Consider the following 17,298-nt stretch of genomic DNA (forward strand, 5'->3'; position numbering starts at 1 on the left):
AGTTACTAAAAAGGATGTCAAGACGGCGAGGCTTTAGAAATAGTGTCCTCTTTACTGTGGAGGCTCAGCGTTTCCCTCATTAAACACATTGTAGATTTAATGCAGTCCCTCCACTCTCCAGACCCTCTGGGTGGAAAGAGACGTCCACTTTGCATAACAGGCTGCATCTTTAGGCATTCATTAAGTCACTTTGTAGAAGGAACGGGTAAGGGGAGGAACGTGGGAACACAGGCAGATATAAAAATATAGGAAAAACACACAACAACCTGAAATTAGGGACAATAAATTTGCCTGGCTGAGCCGAGCGTTTTAGGTGCACCACAGCTTCAGAGTTTGCTGGCCTGGGACATCTGCAATTAAAATGAGCTGCTTGACGAAGACCTTGGTGCCACATGGGAGAGGAGAAAAAGGAGCTCTGTTGTTCCCGATATTCAGAGAGACAAGTGGAAGTGGAGAAGGATGCAGAGATGGGGAGAGAGAGGGAGCGGCGCTGGAGAGCGATGTGGAAGTATAGAAACGTGGGCGATGAATACATCGCATCAATGAAAGCATTCGATTATTTACCATATCAGTTCTACATTAGCGCGTCGTATGACAGGGAGCATGACTATTTCTGAACAGAAATGCAGAGAATGGGCTCAGAAACAGCTACAATTTTCCACGAGGCCTAAAAAGCCTTTCATGAGATGCCAGAGAAAGAGATGGAGTTTTCTTTAGGCTGTGAGGAGCCATAAAGTAACACAGCACTGTCGCTTCCTCATGTTTCTGTGCACTGCCTGTCAGCTGGCTCTGAGCAGGCTCCTAAACTTCTCCCTCACTTCCTAGAAAGACAAACCTAGCAGTCTGGAGGCATTTCCAGTCAGCAGGCCCGTTTACACTACACTTTTTTAACCGAGCCGAGCCGAGCCCAGTCCGAGCTTGGATCAGTTAACCAAGCCAAGACAACCGTTTACACACCACACTATCTCCTCGCCTCCTAGTGACGATCTGCGGTACTACCGCTCTCTGGGATTGAAGGCGGGACCAAGCAAATCAAAATGGCGGCGCCCGTAACATTCAGGATGTTATTGTTAGACAGAGTCGGCTTTTGGGACGTGGATAAGACAAACGAACGTCTAATTAGGATTTACAGACGCAGGAAACAACAACAGACGCTGAGGTTCATCACGCTGCTAAGCAGAATCATCTCTGGAAACTGTGTGGCACAATAAGGAAGCTAGTATTATTATGAATGTCTGAAATTTGTCTGAATGGAGTGTGAATCGGGACGTGCAGCCAGACACTCTGGAAAACCCGCGGACAGTCAGCTGACTGTAAGGAGATGACGCGGTCTGCTCATGCGCTCTTTATCAGATAACCGGGACAGGAAAAAAAACCCAGGCCGAGACCTACTAGGGAACTGGTCTGCAGTTAGCGTGGTCCGGTTATGTTTAGCGCAGTCCAGTTCAGTTTGCTGACCATTTACACACAAGAGTTATCTCGGTTACCGAGCTCGGACTAGTCTTGGCTCGGTTAAAAAAAGTGTAGTGTAAACGGGCCTATCGTCAGTCATGGGGGACAAACTAAAGGTGTGCCACCCACGATCCTACAAGCATGTCTGTGAAACTGAGCTGAGCAGATGGCACCACTAACTAACCAGGTTTGTTAGATTAGCACTTCTTTACAAGAGGCGTTTATTTTCTTAGCCGAGCAACTGTGCTGCTGCATGACATTCTGTAGGTGGATGCTGTAGAAAACTGATCAGCTGATTGTCACAATAGGTTTACAAATGTGATAAATAACGTTATTATTGGTGGCGTTTTGATACTCTCCGTGATGCATTAGCAGCATTTAAAACAACGGTAGCTTTCTGTTCTAAATACATGCAATTAGACCATGTTGTACATTTTGCTTTTAATTTTTAAAACACTGATTAGTTTTGAAATACTTTTTCACCTTTTTCTTTTAAAATGCCTGTTCATCTCTTGAAAGAAAACCTCTTAATGCTTGGAATGAGATGTAGGCAGAAAATGGGCTTCTTCAAAATGTGAGAATGCTTCTCTGCTGCTCATTAGGGAGAAGACGCACGGGTGAATAAATATTTAAGATGTGAGTACGTGCGTGTAGGTGAACGACCCCATACGTTTGGGGGCAAAGCCAAGACTGGAGGGGGAAACCGGAAAGGAACGGGCGGATTGGTGCTGGCATCTAAGCTGTGTTCAGCTGATCCACACATAAAATTAGTGTTTAATAGATGTGGGAATGGCATCTTTCTCACATTATCTAATGAGCCGCTCTCATTAGCAGACATTTTGTCAGAACACATTCCCTCAACACATGAAAATGTGATACTAGGTATCAGGTTTTCTCTCACAAACAGCTGTAAAAACCCAAACCGAGTGTTAAATGACAGCAGAGGATTAAGACCATCCTGATAGATTTAGCTGTTGCTGCTCTGCATTACTAATTTCATCAGGATATGAGGAAAAGGAAAGACTTTTCAGATTTTTTCTTCACATTTTTTTATAAAAAAGAACCATATCATTCAGCTCCTTGTGATGAAAAGCAGAATTTGGAAACAAAACTTATGCTCCGTGGCTACGACTTTGAAATGCTAAACGTTGTCATGAATTATTCTATTAGTTGATATTTTCTTGGATAGCTGTTTGGCTCTTGATATCATGATCCTGCGGCTGTTTCTTCTCTCTCGCAGACCAAACTTAATACGTAGACCTAAAGTGCCTGAGACGTGCATGGCATGCGGTGCTCAAAGGGGACACAGGCTCTTCGGAAATAACTCAATTTGACGTTTGACTTGGATTTTTGTGTTCCAGGGAAACCCGCACCTAGGGGTTTAAATCTGATGATTCCTTGATCGCCTTCCAATTCTTCTTCTGCTCCACCACAGACGCCAATCAGTAAAACTGCACAGCCTGCGTTCGTTTCTGCTAGAAGAGAAAGCCCCGTGCAGCCTCTGCGTAACACAGCCCTCTCTGTGTCTTCAGATCATGCATCCTCACCGTCTCTCCGTGCTGCCTGGGAATGCCGACAAAGAGGTGATCCAGAAAGTTGGCGCTGCGTCCAAGGCCCAGCACGGTGTAGGGCAGCTGCAGGGAGAAATGAGCTGATTGGCTCAGCTGGCCAGCTGCAGGGAAAGAGAGAAAGATGTATTTATTGGTACGCAGTTTATCAGATAATCTGAGAGCCAGCTGCTGAATGCGTTTTCTTTGTAGGTGCGGCAGACATCTGTTGTGAGAGGGTGAGTCATGCAGACTTGGTAATTGTCTAACTTTAACCCGCTGCAGCCACGAGGTAAACACGCTTAATGAAACGGCTGAGCAGCTTTTCGCTGGATGGCAATTGTTAAACATGTTTCCATGACCACCGTCAGCTGGATATTATCTCTAGCCTGTTGCTAAATTCTCGGAAAATAAACTAAAGCTGTACTTTGGGTTAAATAGCAATTAATACATTCCAGCACACACTGTCACTGCTTCTAACGAGGCGTATAATAGGCTACGTAAAGTTGCATTTGAAACTGTGGCTGCCGTATCTTTGCTTCATTAGTCATCTGAACTGTAGACTATACAGTCTTCACGATATGATCCTATAGTTAATGAGGCTGCAGGGTGCTCGGTGCCAAATTTGGTGATTTTATAGGACAACAAACTGTTTTATTAGCTGAGGTGGCGATTAATCAGGAGGTGAGTGGAAGAAAAGGTGGTATCAGACACTAGTAACACACGACCAGTCAGGGATGTTCTGTGCTCCACCCTGGATGAGCCTGTCTCACATATATTACCTTCCTTAGTATGGATGTCTTTAGACACATCTATTGTCTGCTTCTTGTAGCGTAAGTGGAGGGGGCCATGCAAAAAACTGACCATACCAGACCATATAGCCAGGAATACAATTGAGTGGTTTAGATCAAACAGCAAAGCAGCACAACCTACAGATGCCTGCTCACAGACGCTCTCCATCCAATGGCTGAGCTTAAGCTATTTTTTCAGAGTCTGTATCTGCAAAGCTGGTGAGGACATATCCTACATCTCCTGCAGCTGCAGCTGCAGCAAAAGGTGTTTCTTCAGTGCATTGACTGAATACCGATGCATGCTTTTTTTAAAACACTAAAACATTTCTTTTTCATCAATTATATGCTACTTTGTGTTGGTCAATCAAATAAAATGGCAATAAAAAGGTTACCGTTTATGGTCACAACGTGAATAATGTAAAAAAGCTCAAGGGGGCTTTTGCGAGGCACTGTATCTGTCAAACCGTTCCCCACAGAGCTGAGAGGTAACGGATCAATGTGGCGATGGATCTCATTCAACAGCCGTCATCCACACTGCTCTCTCTCTCGCCGTTACGTCCACCCCTCCCCCAGACAGATAAATCATCACCCTCCTGTCAAAAAATATTACCTTTATTTTATATGAGGTATTTACGGCACTAGTAGTTTACCTTTATTTTTAAAACTCCACATATTTCATACATCAGAAGGCTGTATTGTGGAGTGAACGGGATTGCGGCTAAAATCATCAACATGTTTAAAATGTCCTACTTTTTAAGGGTTTAAAGTCTGGAAAAAGGTTCTCAAACGAAAGCTGCTAAACGAATTAGCGTAATAATCACGAGCCTTTGAGTTTGACTACATTTCATTTATCCATCTATGCCTTTCGCTCCGCTGATGCACCTAGAAATGCTTTCAGCTACAAAACACGATGTTGTGCAACAGACTGAGATATAAATACCTGGGAACAAAACCTGAAATTCTGATCTGTTGTTTCATAATCATGTTTTGGTGTTAAGGCAGCGTTTTTTTTTTATCGCGCAGCAAACATCACACAACTCACCTCGCCGCTCCATTACTTTACCAACGCACTGTATATCTACATAAAACATATAAAAGAACAAACAAATGTTTATTTTTTTGAAAGGCACCATTTAAGTGTGATACGATGTGATGTAAACATAATGAGAGGGATGAGAAGCAAACACACAATAAGAGCCGCTGAGCCGCAGGGCCTGCAGCAAGAGACCCTGTGTTCTGACGTAAAGAGGCATCATAAAAGATCCAAATCAGCCGGAGACACCTGAGGCCTGCACAACACCTCTGTCTGTCTACACACCCAGCTTCCCTCCCCCACCTCCCAATCTCTCTGTTCTCGCCATGCCTTCTGTATTTAGCTTCCCTCCTTTTAGCTTGTCCTTATCTCTCCATTTTCCCCTGCTACATCACTCCGATTTGGCCTTTTGCTTTTCCCTCTTTTCATCCCTCCTCATCGTCTCCTCTCCCGCTCCACTTCAGCTGCTGTATCTCGCCCACGCCACCAACTCTGCCAAGTGCAGCCGACATAAATCAACCTCTATGTGGTAAACAAAGAGAGGGAAGGAGAGAGGGAAGGATGGAAGAGGAGAGAGAGAGAGGAAGCCTGGAGGCAGCCAGTGATCAGAACTAATGTGGGTAGACTGCGTATTGCAAACCAGATAGTTTTCTAATCTATGCTTAGCTTCAGCTTAGAAAAAAAAAGGGGTTGCTTTCAGTTTGGGTCATGTGAATTTGCTACATGTTTAGTCCACCTCAGTCCTTGAAGGTCTTTGTTTAGTTTTCTTTGGTAACAGTGCAGAAGTAGAGGTAAGAGTGACCAGTAGAAAGTAAGCAATACATTTCTAGCGCATCCTAATAAATTATAAGAGATCAGAATAAGAGAGAAAAATGTTTCAGTAATTCAATACAAAATATAAAACCCTACATTTGTTACACATTGTGAGATCTTTTGAGGGTTTGATTTTGTTCATTTTGATGATTATGCATTTACAACTTATGAAAACCCAAAATGTAGCTTCTTAGTGAATTTGACTATGTTATTTTCCAACAAACCAAAAGAACAAAAACTTTAATTTTAAACAAAGTATGGTCTACTGAAATGTCCTGTACAGTATCTGGACTCAGTACTTGGTGGGGCTCCTTTTACATCAATTCCTGCTCTCCTCCTCAGGGGGATCGCATGAAAATATCTCCAAAAAATCCACTCTGGTCTTATTTCTTTCTACTGAGGCCTTCCTCTTCTTCTCTTAAACTTGTACGCGGTTCGCTTCTTGCGACTCTCAGCCATGTTCAAAGTCTACGGTGAGAGCAGCGGCGCTACAATGAACGGCTAACACCGAAGCTAACCACTAAACTGTGTTAATCTCCCTATAAGTCTTGAAAGGATTTCCTACACAACTATTTCAAGAGTAAGATTGTCTATATTAAATGTGCATTTTTTTTATTAACTTTTTTCTTTCATTCCACTAACAAACTGAATTTTGGCATTTCATCAGCTGTAAGCCACAGGCATTAAAATGAACACACAAGTGAAACATCTACTGTATTAGTTTTACTTTTGGGATTATACCTGAAGTAAATGAACTTTCAGTGACGCCTATAATTGATTGAGACGGACTAGCGTGGTGTGCGAGCTCTGTTCCTGTTTGGCTGAAGGCAGCATGGCAGCTCAGCAGCAATCATTGACTTTTGAACTTTCCACAAAAAGCTTTTCATCGGACGTTTCTTTTTATGGCTCAGCGTTTCGGCTTGTTTGGCCTGTGTCTGCCAGCCCAGCTTTTTAGTGCTTGGTTGTGTTGCTGTGAGAGGGTAGCATAATTGCCTGGAATGTACATCCCCCTGACAGAAGCAGGGAAGTGACAGAAATATTGGCCATATATCCAGGGAGAGATATGTACAGTTTCATAAACTAGACCTGTTCAGGCTAGTACAAAGACCCAGCTTCTAGCAGCCAATAAAGCTGGAACCAGGGGAGCCTGACATTTATGTGTGTGGGCAAAAGAACTGGAACTGATTAGGAAAATGAAAGAACTGACTTTTACTTCATTAAATGGCATCAAGCATTTTCCTAATCCTTGATGAGCATTAGGGAAATGCTTGATGAGCAACAACAAAGAGAGATAACATCTGATTCCTTATCTTATTTCTTCTTTATCTTGGGACTGATGGGATTTTAGGGTTGGCAGTCAAAATGATTAACGAGGAATGAATCAATTAACAAAAAAATAGGTTTCAAACACAGCATGAGAGTTAAAGTTAATCTGGAAGGCACACAACGTATTTCACAAATTTATGAGCTAAATTCTAATGGCCATATGTATCTACCTACACCAGAATGTCTAACATGTATTTATCCAGAGAAGTCTCTGCACTTATATGAACTGGCAAACAATAACTTTGGCCATGAAGGACATAAGAGTGAACTTTACCCACGACTCCCAGTTGGGGACTGGAGGCAGGGCAAACTGGCAAAAAGATTTGTTAAAGTGAAAGTGGCTAAAATCTCAGTCAATCAAACATGTTGGAAGTGTTTTCAGCCCAATCTGGACAGAGCTGGGTAATGTGATCTGATTAGTGACTCGACAGCAAACACATGTAGCCAACAGCTGATGGAAAAACAGAGACTGGGAGATACAACATGAGTGTTGAGCTGATCTTCTTATACAACATTGTCACCTTAAACACAAAATAACAGTGGCCATAATACAAACTATCAGATATCAGTCTCAGATTGAACAGAACACAGTAACACCAAATGACAAAAAAAAAAAAAAAAAAAAAACACAAAAACAGCTGACAATGCAGTCAATTTGCTTTTGTTGTTGTTGTTTTTACAATTTTACAGCAGATATAATCCACTTTTTAGAATAAAGTCAACATTGTAGGTTATATCAAAACCAAATAACCTCACATCAACAAAAAAATAAATAGATGATCCAAATACTCAATTGGAGAATATAGATTTAAGCAATTCACATGTGGGATGCTTTCTACTAAGCAATTTAAACTGCATCTCTCTCATTCTAGAGAGGGGCAGACAAGAAACAGTCTGAAATTTCCCCCAACTGGGACGTTTCTCTGTCGCTCTTGTGAGGGTTTCCACGAGCGTATGATTTGTTCAGTTGGCTTTGCTTTGTTTGACCAACCCTCCACCATAAGATCCCTCAGCAGGTGGAGTTGTTTAGTGTATGATCCTCAGTCTTTCAGTTATGTAACTAAAACCTGCTGAAACCAGTCTGTTAGTATGAAATCCAAGTCTTTTCTAAATCTGTGAAGACTATGAATGTTGTACAGTCTCCCTAACTTTAGTGTTTCAGAACATCCCAGGAGCAAAAAAGCAGCTTCAGATACATTTGAAAATAAGCAATCTTGGACGTTTCCTTTGTGTCTCTGGTATTAACTAAAAAATGTCCCTTAGTGAATTCTGGGACCTTAACCTCAGCACACATAAATTGTATGACTTTAAAATGTTTTTAAAGATCCTCTATAATCCAACACAATAGTAACCACTACAGTAGTTGCCAACAGTATAACACTCTGTGATGTGATGCCACAGGTCCATTCCCTAAAAAAGTTCCCTATCATTTTCAAATATATCAAGAGTAATCTAATCAGAGCACATTTAACACATTAGCAGATCTTAGTATATACTGCATATTTCAAAACAAATTTTCAGCACAAAATAAATAAAAAATATCTGCTACAGTATAGAAAATGTTCACTGTAGGATATCCTTGGTAAATACTATTATATAGAGTTTCACAGTTATGCTGATGACACTCATCTCTATTTTTGATACAGCTAATCTGCTGCTAAATTAACACACTTGTCTTGACATCAAGGATTGACTGTCCTGTAAATGTTTTCTTAATCCCATCAAAACTGAGGTGATTATACTTGGCCCTATAATTGTCAGAAGTGCATTTGCATATCATATTATCAGTCTAGGTGGTGTTGCTTTGCTCTAAATGGTAAATTAAGAAATTAATCAGGAAATTAAGAAAACTGAGTGTTAACTTTGATGACAACATGGCTCTTGGGTCTGACATTGTTTAAAAAGTCTCAAAAACTGCGCTATTTTATGGAATAAAACTAAAACCAGAAATATGCTTTGCCAGACTGAACCTGTAACTATTACCAGCAAGATAGACAAATGCATAGCAATTTTTGTTATTTTTCTGAATGATTATGAAAGGATTTTACATCTAATCCAAAATGCTGCAGTCAACAGTTTTGACAGGTACCTTTAAGAATTTCCACATTTATGTGCTGGCTCTCCCACTCTAGCTTCTGTAAAATCATGGATAACGTGTATATTTCTCCTTATCACATATAAGCTAATAATGGCACATTTTGTGTCTGTCTTTATGACCTTAACCTACTAAAAATATTTGCATTCAGAATGGAGGCCTTTAAATTATTCCTGAAATGACCTGATCCAGAACTGGAGCAGAACCTTCAGACTTCTGTCGTAGGTAGAACTTGGCTATTTTAAAGATAATTTATTTTGCTGATCGAAAACTGTGAATTAACTGTTTATAAATCTTTACAGGTATCTTTTAAACATGTTTTAAAGCTTTATTTTTTACTTTATTTGTCCACTCCATGAGTAAAGTCATTTCCCATGTTTTATTTAAATCTCATATTTTTTTATTTCATGTATTACTTGATAGCTATTGTTTTGGGAAGTACTTTAACATGTTACATTTCTTGAAATGTACAATATAAATAAACGTGAGTACAGAATTTATCAGAATATAAAAGCATTTAAACAAGGATCTGAGTGTTTTTGAAATCTTGGGCATGGCCATCCATCCCAGTGTGCATATCGGCCATGGTACTTCATTAACTGGGGTCGCCATAGATTGGGAGTAAGACATATGCAATTTGCAGTGAAGATGTCACTACTTGCTACATACTGGACTTTTAAATTAACCTTGGAGAAAAGCTTAATCAAGTGGAAAACCACTGAGACCAGAGCTTTATCTGGAGTTGTACTAAGTTCCTTCAAGCAAAGCTAATTATCTGTCTGCATCAAAGGTCTGCCTAAAGAACCTGACATGTCAAAACTGATGAGAAAACATGAAAGCTCTGTATGCGTGAACATGGCTCAGCTATTGCAATGGACCACAGACTACCCAGCATATACGAAGAAACCATCAAGAAAATAGTACAAAACACTGAAATTAGACAGAAAATATGCGTCTGAGAGATTCAATTAGATTTAAACATGCAGAAGAGGATTTGTAAAGAGATTGGACCTTCGAGCAAAGCTTGGTTTGATGTTTTTGACAGACTGCTTACCCCGTTAGGTGGCAAGAGGTGGATAGCTTGCAGCCGGCCACTCAGCAGGGTGGAGTGGATGAGTGTGCGCCGGTGTGTGTGTGTAGAGGTAGGATCAAGCGGGGTTACGTTGCAGGCAGGGAGCCTGGCTCAGCGTCTGCTTAATGCTGTGTGAGTGTGTGTTTGAGTAGACTGGATAACAAACATAGCTGCGGTTGGAGGAAAGCCATTTCACAACATAGGGAGGCTGGCAAAGGGTATTATTTGGTGCGCAGAGTATGAGAGTGGCTGTGTTTTGTGTGTATTTGTTTGTCTGCCAGGAAGATTGTGTTTGTGTGTCCTACATCCCTACAGCAGAGCAAGTGGAGCCCTTGGCAAAGAATCCCACCATGCACACATGATTGACAGGCTCCGACTCATCTCTCAGAAGACAATGAAAAACTCAAAAGCTGCACCAGCAGTTGCTTTTTTGTAAGAACTTCACACACACATGCAGACACTTATTGTGGGCAGCATGATCTACTGAAAGATTGGAGAAAGACAAACAATATACAGTCAAATACTGCTCCTCTCTTAGGAACCTGGGTTACCGCGCCGGACTGAATGCAATCTGCCACTAACTTGTTAGGATGCTGGATGGTTGAGATCCGCTTATCAGAATATATATTTTTCACTATCGAGGGCTTTCATGTCTAATTGAAAAATGTTAAAATGTAACAAACTACAGACTTGTCAAAGTCGAAAGATATTACTGAAGTAATGTCACCAATGAAAGTTTACTGTGATCTGTTACGATTTTTTATCATACTGAAATTAAGTTGTGACCTTCAAACTATTATTACTATCTTAAATAGATCCAGCGTACCCTCTTCCAAACGATGACCATTAATAACATGTAAAGAGGATGTTACCCATGTCGCTCTGCACTATTCAAGGACAGACGAGTCACAACGGATCACTCCTGAGGTCGACGCCAGTAAAACTCTTCCTACATTTTAAAGGTTCAACTTAAGCACAACACTTTTGCGGCTGTGCTGCTGCGGTTTGCACTGACAGATGTAATATTAGTTGTAAGTGGACAGATGAGGCCTTACTGATCTGTGTTACACTTGGCATGCAGATCATTTTCAGCTTTACATAGTGGCACAAGGATAGCATTGGTTAAGCTTTGCCATCAAACCATCATTGGTCCAAGTCAAGTCTTGAGTCTCTAATTGAATAAATATAGTCTGCCCATGAAACTGACATTGCTGCAGACTATGAATTCAATCATGAACTGTTTTATCCTCACCCCTATTTTACCGTCAACACTGAACATTCGGGGATGATATTTTTTATTCATTCATTCAACATTTAATTGTAGAGATACGACGATCAAACAACTAGAGACTAGAATCAACCAAATATCCCTTGACCCGCTCTGATCAGTGAATGACAGATCTGTCAACCATGACCCCACACGTCAACATACGTTTTTGAGTTGAGGTTAGGTACAATGTATATGCTCTGATGAATAGGAGAGGATAATCATGGAATTCCTTAATTTTCTGTTGAATTCTCAACCACAAAGAACCTACAGCGGCTTGTTTTATGTGTTTTAAAACCAGAAACTGTGAAGAATGCCTGATAGGCTTCATTTCTATTCAATTTAACCTGCAGAACCTTATCATAAAGTACAGTGAATTATTTTGCTAACCAATAAAGCATCATCTTTAACTCATTACTGTGCATAGCTCAGTTTGGGTTTTGGAGGCTCTTGTTGACACTCTTGAGTCGGAAGATAGGAAGATTTTTAGGAAATTATACAAACCAGTATTTAAAACCTCTGTTACCAAGTCTGAATGGAAAAATTTTCCCAATCACTAAGTGTACTGACTTTTAATGGCAGGAGCAAAAAGTAAACTAATTGCAGTTTGTTCTAAAACCACACAAAGTGTCTTATAGTAGACTAAAGTTAGAGGGACATGTATACACTGTATGAATTACTATTGTGTTGTACTCATAATTAATACCATATATAGTCTTCCTGGCCAGTGGATGGACAGAACGGATTAGATGGATACAGCACTGAGTCACGGAATATAGAAGTCTGTAAATAAAAATGTTTCATCATGTTTCCTCTTTATGTACCCAGCCACCACAGAAAAGCAGCATACAAAGTGAATAATGAAACTGGCAAACATTTATTCCTCGTAGGCATCAGACGGCAAAACAGAAAGGAAAAAAAAAAAAAGAAAAATTCAAAATCCAAACAAAGAGAGAGGACATGGATGCCTCTGAGGAAACCACAGCATGTTAATATGTGTGTCCATCTGCTGAGTTCTTATGACACATGTCTTCATGTTCTGTCTAGAGGTTTTACCACCTCTGGCTAGGAGGCAGAGAAACAATGTCACGCCTATCAGTCTGAAACTAACTTTTGTGTGTGTGTGTGTGTGTGTGTGTGTGTGTGTGTGTGTGTGGGCATGTATAGCTATCACTGCGCGGACCAAACTTGACAGTAGACAAATGTTGTGTGGACAATTGGCATTGTGGGGACATTTTCTAAGGTCCACACAATGCAAATTGGGCTAATGCTTAGGTTTAAGGCTAAGGTGGGAATTGAGTTTAGGTTAGGGTTAGGTATGCACCTGTGACCATAGGTTTAGGGTTGGGTCATAGAAAGCAATAAAAAAATGAATGGAAGTCAATGGAAGGCCCACACAGAGAGGTACATGCCAACGTGTGTGTATGTGTGTGGTCATGTGAGACAACAGGAGACGTGAGACACTACAAATATAATAGGATAAAACAATATAGGATGAAAACAAAGATTTATTATAGGAGAATGATGAAATATCATTTTATCGTAATCCAACGATGTGGGCCTAAGCTTGGCTGACTTGTGGTTTCCAAACACACACAGTTACTCACAAGCTCGCTTTCACTCCCAAGGGCTTCAAAACAAAACAGAAAAAAAAGAAGAAATTCCTATTGCCTGTCGCTATAGAAACCATTTGCTCCCCTGATGGCGATAAAGGGAGCAAATTGCCGAGATATAGGGAGGAGCCGTGAGGGACAGAAGTGCATGTGAACCCACACAGAGCACCTCGCCAGCAGAGCTCCCTTCAGTGGTAGCACGATGATGCCAAGATCTGGAAACCGACTGCGAGATTCGACGTGTGTACCTATGTGCACCTCTGTGGGAGACGTGATTCAGCCAGAGGACCCATTGGGCTGCATGGCTTGCTCTGTCTCTTAAACACCTCAGCAGAGAAGCATGTAAACACCTACGACCAGATGATGATCAGAATGACACGGCTCCGGTGTGGATGTGAAGGAATAGCCTTGCAGATAGCTGTCATCACCCCAGATCAAGAAAAAAAAAAAAGAAAGAAGTTTGCTAGAATTTAAGTTCCATTTCTTAATCGTAGCTTTTCAGCAGCACAACATATCTGCCAAAATAAGATGACAAAAAAAAGCAGACGTGGCATACTGGATGACAGTGTTCATTAAATTCACTTTTTAGAAAACAATCAGCCAAGGGAGGGCAGGAAATATTCTCACCTAACAACACAAGTATGTTTGTATTGCATTGTGTGCGTAATATTAACTGTATTACAACAGGAGTTGCAGGATCATTTTCAATGATCCTTTTTCAACATCCTCCTTCTTCTAATTATCAGCATGGCGTGTCCGTATCTTTGCATTGGTTGCTTCTCATCAATTATGCATCGTGATTTGGAGTTTTACACAGAGTAATCGCTCAGGCTTCAGCTGGGTGAAAAGCCCATGTGTGAAATATTGCCCTCACACAAAAACACACACAAACGTAGAATATATTCACTGGCAGGGTTTAAGTTCATTTGTAAAACACTATGCATTTTTTTTTGTCTTAAGCCTCATTTTATCTCGAAAGGTTTAGACAGAATGAGACCAAAGTCAGAAGTCTGCAACCCACAAACAGCGTTCTGTTCTCAGCGTCTGCTTCACTGGTGAACAAAAGATTTTCCAAGCTACGCCAACTTGGGACATACATCTGTAAGATAAAGGCTCTTGTTGTAAAACTAAACCCAAACAATCATCTCAACAAAAAAATAGATGAGCTACTGTCACCCTGTTTACTATGTTGCTGTCTATGTTGCCATACCTCAAACCAGTTTTGAACATGGAGAAATAAAGTGCATTTTGAGACAGAACCAATTTTGTCACATCTCTAAATTGTGTTTATATCTTCTCACACACCCTTTGTTGGGTGTACAAGTCCCTGCTCAAATGCGTCAGGCACTGTATGTTACGTTCTCTGGGATGCCACTGCTTCAAAATGGTCAACTAAACATTAGATAAATTAGACAGAAAGTGGCTTGGCAACGCAGTCTCCTCAGGTGAGTTAGTCTTAATTAGTGCAGACAGAGCATCTCTTTAGCGTAGCATCACATTAAATTAAGTACTTGGGTCAATGCTGCAGAAATTGAGATGCAACTACGTTGATTCTAGAAGTGGCAAATATGTGTGTCATTTCACATTTTGATTCAATTACAATGTAGAAGGCTACAATGCGTGTATACATGGATTACTGATTTAGCATTCCCCCAAAGCCAACCCACCCATACACCATAACATATTACCCAGGCAAAATGTTCAACAAAGTAAAGCAATAAATATAACAATTTACAGAAAACATTAAAAAGTCCATACCACCAGCTCTGAAAAAGGGGTTCAAGATTTCTCCCTTCACCTGTACCTAAAACAAAATCCTTCTGAGCGATCTGCTGTTTCTCTGCAGTACTTTTCTAAAGTACACTGACTTAATGATGAGGTGGGACTCTTGTCCAATTCTTTTTCGTGTTGATGAAGTGAGTGCAGGAAATGCAACAGATGCCCACACCAGGTATCAACTGCAGTCACCTAAGAACAAGACACCGAGGCCAGAATTTGTACAGATTCACCAAAAATTAGCACCCGGGTTAGAAAAGAAAGGTTTCCTGCTCAGAAGAGCGTAAATTTTTGCTGCAACAGATGACAGGCTCAGAGTTTGGAGCAAACAACATGAAAACATGTAGCCAATCTTGCCTTGTATCAACACTTCAGGCTGCTGGTGGTGGCATAATGGTGAGGGAGACATTATCTTGGTATACTGTGGGTCCCTAGTAACACATGCGCCTTGCTAAAACGCCACAGTAGAAGAACTGTTCCTGACCATATCATCCCTCTCTGACCACAATATAGCCATCTTTAGATTGATGCCGACCCATGATACAGAGCTCAAATCCTCCCCCGCTGGTTTCTTTAACATGGCAATGAGTTGACTGTACTTCAATGGTCTCCATAGTTACCAAACCTGAATGAAGACATTACTGGAAGGAAAAGCGGGTCCAACACGACTGTTGCAAGCTGGACCCAATAAAGTGGCCAGCATGTTTATACCTTTGTAATCCTGAAAGTGGGAGTGGATCCAGAAAACCTTTACGCTCGTATTAGGACCGTCTCGTCAATTTTTTAACTAAAAGGCTAGATTCTGCACCAAGTCTGAAAACAACAATAACCACTGCTCTCTTTTTACATGAATGTTAAATAATGAAAAAAAAAAAATGTCTGCCTTCAAATGCTTCATCCGATCCTCATCTTGCATCAGGCTTGAAAGGCAAAAGCAAACAAACAACACTCTGGATCGGAGATGTGTACATAACCTGCCTCGGGTCTTAAGGCGATCCAAACAAAAGCCGTGAAGCAGAAAGCGCTTCACACACATTCAGCCTGAAAGACTGAGAGGTTTAAAATGCTGCCTGAAAACAACAATCACAGGCAAGTTTCAACTGGGGCAACACAGAAGCACTTCTTAATAGGCTGGCAGTACAGAACACCCAATCAGCTAAACATGTTCTTGCATTTAGAAACTTCTATGTGTTTTATGTCTCTTTTCATAGTGGAAAAATTAATACATCCATATCATTCCTATGATTCAAAGACCCAAGCCTAAAGCATGTATCTGGCTTCATGTCAACACTATAGAGGCTATTTGATGTTGGCACTAAAGCAGATTAAAGCTAAAACTCAATGGTAACATTACATTTCGCTCGACATCAACTGCTGCTATCTCTAATCTGAGCGAGTAATTCTCTGATCGCTACAAAATTAGGCTGTAGTTATATATCTCAGACTCATGGCCAGCTTTGAAAGTCGTTTTATGTCATCTTAAACAAGTCATTGGAAATTACAACTAAGCCTGTCGCAATAAGTAATTAAACAATTAATTGCATGATAAATTTAAATAACTTCCGTTTGCATGCTTGTTTGTTTTTCTTGCGTCTCCCTCTCCTTCTACCAAAGAGACAGTATGACAGAAGGTTTCACTCTGGTGCATTGGTCTCCACTCACCCTTCCCCTCCTAGTCAAGATTAGAAAAAAACAACAACACAGAATTGGTTTCAAAACAGAATGCGACAGCGGCAGTGTGAGAGCACTTTGGATTTATACCAAAGGACCATGGTGAACCACTTAGTCTGGATGAGCCAGTATTTGTTCCAAAGAAGTGGCGATAAAATGCGATTATACGAAAAAAAAAAAAAAAAAAAACTTGCAGCTTCACCTAAAACTACAGTTTTTCCCAGCTGGGGAAACAAAAACTACAACCAGTGGGCCATCTCTGTCTTCCTGACAATCACAATCACCGGAGCGTTTAATTGCCAAACCAAATACAAAAAGGGCAGCGCAAATTGGTGCGCACTTACAGACACTGTAGTTCACTTCATCTCTAAAGAGATGCTGCCCTTTAGTTGAAAAGCCGGCATTTCAGGAAATGTTGCAAACATTTGACAGCCAATACGAATTGCCTGGGAAAACATGCCTGTCACAAACGCTAATTCCACAGCTATGCAACAGCACAAAAGCCCACATTATTATGCCGTTATCCTTATATTAGTTGAAAGTGGTCTACCAACGACAATATTATCGTTTATCGCAATCATTTTTAGAACAATTTATCATCCAGCAAATTTGTTATCGTGGCTGGCCTACTGTACATACAAGCCCTTCAATTATTAATAGTAAGTGATGTTTGGAGGAAGATGTTTCAATAGGTGAAAAGAGACCGGCATCAGGCAGAGTTCAACATTCTGCTGGGCTTCCTTTGACTCTGAGAAAGGCTGAAGGAGAGATTAACAGGTGAGACGTTAAAGGGAAAAAGGCAGCAGGATAGAGTGGAGAATAGGGGAGCGAGAGAGCTTGAT

General features: G+C 40.8%; 1 protein-coding gene across 1 annotated transcript in view; it reads right to left on the reverse strand.

Annotated features, from left to right (window-relative positions):
• Positions 1-17,298, reverse strand: part of itfg1 (integrin alpha FG-GAP repeat containing 1) — a 181,860-nt gene that overhangs the window by 18,036 nt on the left and 146,526 nt on the right. The window contains exon 15 of the mRNA XM_012874005.3: positions 3,000-3,124. Within this exon, the coding sequence (XP_012729459.2) occupies positions 3,000-3,124 (125 nt within the window). The remainder of the gene's footprint in view (positions 1-2,999; positions 3,125-17,298) is intronic.

Source organism: Fundulus heteroclitus, chromosome 4 (genome assembly GCF_011125445.2).
Source record: "Fundulus heteroclitus isolate FHET01 chromosome 4, MU-UCD_Fhet_4.1, whole genome shotgun sequence".
Classification (NCBI taxonomy): domain Eukaryota; kingdom Metazoa; phylum Chordata; class Actinopteri; order Cyprinodontiformes; family Fundulidae; genus Fundulus; species Fundulus heteroclitus.